The sequence below is a fragment of the Loxodonta africana genome, chromosome 2 (assembly GCF_030014295.1).
Source record: "Loxodonta africana isolate mLoxAfr1 chromosome 2, mLoxAfr1.hap2, whole genome shotgun sequence".
Classification (NCBI taxonomy): Eukaryota; Metazoa; Chordata; class Mammalia; order Proboscidea; family Elephantidae; genus Loxodonta; species Loxodonta africana.
Window position 1 is genome coordinate 209,419,867 of NC_087343.1, and position 4,919 is coordinate 209,424,785.

General features: G+C 39.5%; 1 protein-coding gene across 1 annotated transcript; it reads right to left on the minus strand.

Annotated features, from left to right (window-relative positions):
* Positions 1 to 1,081: 1,081 nt before the first annotated feature.
* LOC100666507 (olfactory receptor 2T4-like) lies at positions 1,082 to 2,071 on the minus strand. Its single transcript, XM_003422132.3, has one exon. It carries the CDS (start codon positions 2,069 to 2,071, stop codon positions 1,109 to 1,111), a length of 963 nt encoding a protein of 320 aa, XP_003422180.2. The 3' UTR covers positions 1,082 to 1,108.
* Between the last annotated feature and the right edge of the window lie 2,848 nt (positions 2,072 to 4,919).

Genomic DNA, 4,919 nt, shown 5'->3' on the forward strand with positions numbered 1-4,919 from the left:
TTTCAACATTCAGTTCCAGGGTCTTCCCTCAGTCACTTTTGTTTAGACCAAACTTATATGTCATAGATTGAAAAGATGTGTTCTTAAGAGGTGTTCTCTTTGTGCATGATGAGCAAAGCAATTTATATACTTTATTTCACCTATTTGCATATCAAACTGCACTGAAAGTTCAAAACCATTGGGGACAACAGCCACATATTTTTTCAATTTTAATCTCATTTGCTTATGATTTTGGATTATAATATAACGTAAAAATGTTTGTTGAATAAATGAAGGATTGAATATTTCCTGTCCCACCTCTCCTTCTTTCTCTAGTAAATCACGTATTTCAAAACTCAGGTCAGATATCACCTCATGCAGAGAACCGTTCCTAAATCCTCCTTCCACTCTGGGTTAATGCTCATCCCACAGAATACTTACGAAGTTCTGGATTCTCAATCTATTATGAAGTACTAATAGTTTCAAATTATTTCTGCCCACTTGGTGTCTCTGAGGCAGAATTGACTCCACGGCAAAGGGCTTTTTGTTGTTGTAGTTTAGATGTCTTTAGAGCTGCCATGTGGAACAGAACAGCCCTCAGTAAAAGAGTGCAGATATGTTCAGCATACTCAGTAACAAATATAATCAGTAATGAATAGTCATCTTCAAGTGAATACGTTTTCTAAGGTATTTGTCACACTGCCACTAGAGATTAAGAGCTCAAAAAAGTGAATAGGGGAACGAGGACCGATATTTAACTTTTTATTTGGAATTAATTTCAACTTTACAGGAAAGCAGTATGAATAAGAACAGTGCAAAGAATACCAATATGCCTCTTATTTAAACTCACCTACTCAATATTTTCCACCTTTTCCTTTACCATTTCCCTCTTTCTCTCCCTCTCTCTCTCTCAAATGAGAGTCCATTTGGCTTTTAATTCTAAACATTTTCATTATGTTTTTCCTAAAAATATGACTTGTCTTCATATTCAGGCAAACAACTTCTTTTAAATAAGGATGAAAGTGATACAAGGCACTGTGATGTGACAGTGTGAGGGATAATATTGGCATAAAAGCCTAAAATTTTGGTATGTACAGAAAAGGAAAGAAACTGTTCCTACCAAAATATCCTACTTTATAGTTCTTTGAAACACAGGTTCCACATTCAACATTTTCTTCACAGCTCCAGTGACATCTTTATTCCTAAGACTATAGATTAAAGGGTTTAGCACAGGAGTGAGGATAGTGTAAAAGAAAGACACTACCAAATCCTTCTCCGGGGTGTGGTAGGAGTTGGGGATCATGTAAGTATAGATGGCAGCCCCGTAGAAGAGGAAGACCACAGTCATGTGGGAGGAACAGGTGGTAAAAGCCTTCTTCCGGCCCTCTGCTGAGTTCATCCTGTGGATAGTAAGCAGGATGAAAGAGTAGGAGCTTGAAATGACTGTCACAGGAATGAGGAGCATGAGGACACAGCACAGGTACATGAGTCTCTCAATGAGTGAGGTGTCAGAGCAGGAGAGTTTCATTATGGCAGGAACCTCACAGAAGAAGTGATGGATCTCCCTGGATCTGCAGAAGGGGAAGGTCATGGTGATGGTAGTGAGCATGAAGCCATCCACTGAACCCAAGAACCAGCAGCCAGATGCCAGGAAGAGACATATTCTGTAGTTCATTAGGACAGGGTAACGGAGTGGATGGCAGACGGCCAAGTATCGGTCATAGGCCATGGCAGCTAGGAGGAAAAATTCTGACCCTGCTAGTGTCACATAGAGGAACATCTGTATCCCACATTCAGGAACTGAGATCTTTTTGACACCCATGACCTGGTCCATGAGCATCTTCGGCACAGTGACAAAAATGTACATCACATCCATGACAGACAACTGGCTGATGAAAAAGTACATGGGAGTGTGGAGGTGGGCATTAGAGAGTATCAGGAGGATCAGGATGGCGTTTCCAGTGAGGGCCATCAGGAAAATCACAAAAATGACCACACAGAGCAGAGCTGGGTGTTTGGATTGACTGAAGAGTCCTAGCAGGATAAAATCGGATCCTCCAGTGTGGTTGGCCAGCCACATGGTGCTGTCCATGAGGCTTCACCTAAGGCATCAAGGAGAGTTTTGAGGTTACACATATCACTCATGAGGATGTGACCCTCTGAAATTCATGTTTGGTGGGTGTGTGTGTGTTCGTGTGGGTGGGTGGGTGCACAACCATGTGAGACCAATTTTACTAACAGAATATTCTGCAGATTATAGAACTTTGGTGTTGACGTGGGAATTATAAATCACTTTTACCAGAAAAAATAAGTGAATTCACAACTGTGGGTTGAAAGGATTGGTAACATACTCAAGTTGCCAGAGTTCAAGGTAATGAAGTTACCTGATGAAGGTGTCCTTTATCAGCGTGTAGTAAGAACTTGAAAAATCATTTGTCCATGTAACACAAAGAAAAAAAGGGAAATTGAGGAAAAGACTAAGAGAGAGAGACAGAGTGAGAAAAATCAAATTTATGATCTCTGAATTGTTTGTTAAATTGAATTGAATTAACCCTGTGGTATAGGAATCACTGGGATCTTAAAGGAAACCCTGCTGGCGTAGTAGTTAAGTGCTATGGCTGCTAAAAAAAGGGTGAGCAGTTCGAATCCCCCAGGCGCTCCTTGGAAACTCTATGGGGAATTTCTACTCTGTCCTATAGGGTTGCTATGAGTCAGAATCGACTCGACGGCACTGGGTTTGGGTTTTGGGTTGGGATCTTAAAACTATTGTGGCATGGCTAACCCATAAAGAACCCAAGGGGCAGAGGAGGGAGGGGCACAAACTCTGCAATCGGCCTACCATCCTGGATCTAGCTTCCCTTCCACTTGCACTGTAAGTTACTAAACTCTCCGTTCCTTGGTCCACTCTATATAAAAAGAAGAATAAAGCTGACCCTAACGTATGGTAATAATTGTTGTTGTAGGTACCACTGAGTTGGTTCCAGCTCATAGTGACCATGTGGACAACAGAACGAAACACTGCCCTCTCTTGCGACATCCTCACAATAGTTGTTATGCTTGAACGCATTGTTGGAGCCATTGTGTCAATCCATCTTGTTGAGGGTCTTCCTCTTTTTCATTGACCCTCATTTTACCAAGCATAATGTCCTTTTCCTGGGACCAGTGCCTCCTGATAACATGTCCAAATGTGAGACAAAGTCTCGCCATCCTCCCTTCTAAGGAACATTCTGGCTGTACTTGTTCCAACACAGATTTGTTCATTTCTGGCAGTCAATAGTATATTCAATATTCTTTGCCAACATCACAATTCAAAAACATCAATTCTTCTTCAGTCGTCCTTATCCATTGCCCAGTTTTGCATGCATAGGAGGCAATTCGAAACACCATGGCTTAGGTCAGGTGCACCTTGTCCTCAAAGTAACATTTTTGCTTTTTAACACTTTAATGAAGTTTTTGAGCCCTATTGGCCTGGTGGTTAAGAGTTTGGCTGCTAACCAAAAGGTCGGCAGTTCAAATCCACCAGTCAGTCCTTGGAAACCGTATATGGGAGTTCTACTCTGTCCTATAGAGTCACTATGAGTCAGAATCAACTTGTCTGCAACAGGGTTTTGGTTTGCAGGTTTGCCCAATGCAATATGTCATTTCATTTCTTGACTGCTGTTTCCGTGGGTGTTGATTATAGATCCAAGTAAAATAAAATTTAAAGCATTTTTAATGTTTTCTCTATTTGTCATCATGTTGCTTATTGGTACATTGTGAGGATTTTTGTTTTCTTTAAATTGAGATATAATCCATAATGAAGGCTGTAGTCTTTGATATTCATCAGTAATTGCTTCAACCCCTCTTTGTTTTCAGCAAGCGAGGTTTTGTCATCTGCACATAAAAAACATAGCAGGTTTTTGATGAGTCTTCCTCCAATCCCAGTGCCATGTTCTTCTTCATATAGTCCAGGTTCTAGGATTACTTGCTCAGTATACAGATTGAATACATACAGTGAAAGGATACAACCCTGACACGATCCTTTCCTAATTTTAAACCACACAACATCTCTTGCTCTGTTTGAATGACTGCGTCGTAGTCTATGTACTGTTTCTGCATAAGCAAAATTAATTGTTCTGAAATTCTCATTTTTTGAAATTGTTATTCATAATTCGTTATGACCCACACAGTCGAAAGTCTTTACATAGTCAATAAAACACAGGTAAACATCTTTCTGAAATTCTCTGCTTTCAGCCAAGATTCATCTGGCATCAGCAATGACGCGGTGAGCACTAAATTAGGTAAAATAACGACAATACTTAGAACTTTACCTGGCACAAATGAATAAACACGTAAACTATTAGCTCAGAGCATTAATATCTAAGTATGTTATTGCACAGAAACTGTAAGAGCTGGCTCTCACTATTGTTGTCTGATGACATGAGATACATGAGTTCTCTGATTTCAGTATCATAGCCACCTTTTTTGAAAATTTGAATCTAATAATTTTTGTATTAAAGACAACTTATTCATTTCTTTTATTTATTTATTTTTATTTTAGGGTCGCTATTTTTTTTTATCAGTCAGAATCGACTCCACGGCACTGGGTTTGGTTTGGTTTGGTTATCAAACACTCTCATTGATAAAGCATGCATTTCATTAATTAAAAAACATAATATCAACAAAAATTTTTTAATTGGGCCCTGAAACAGTGAACGTAGAGCTTTATGGAAAATTCCACCTCCTTTCTGTCAACTACACGCTTCGTTAATGTGAGATTCATCTCCATTATCTCTTATTTTCTCTAAATCTCAGGGGAAAGGGATGAACTAGCATTTATTAGATCACTGACATTTACCACACAAAGCTTAGTATGTTCAGAAACATTGTCACCTTTGCTGTTCTTCACAATCAACCTATCATAGAAACGGAGATGCAGAGAGAGAAACTGCAAAACACTT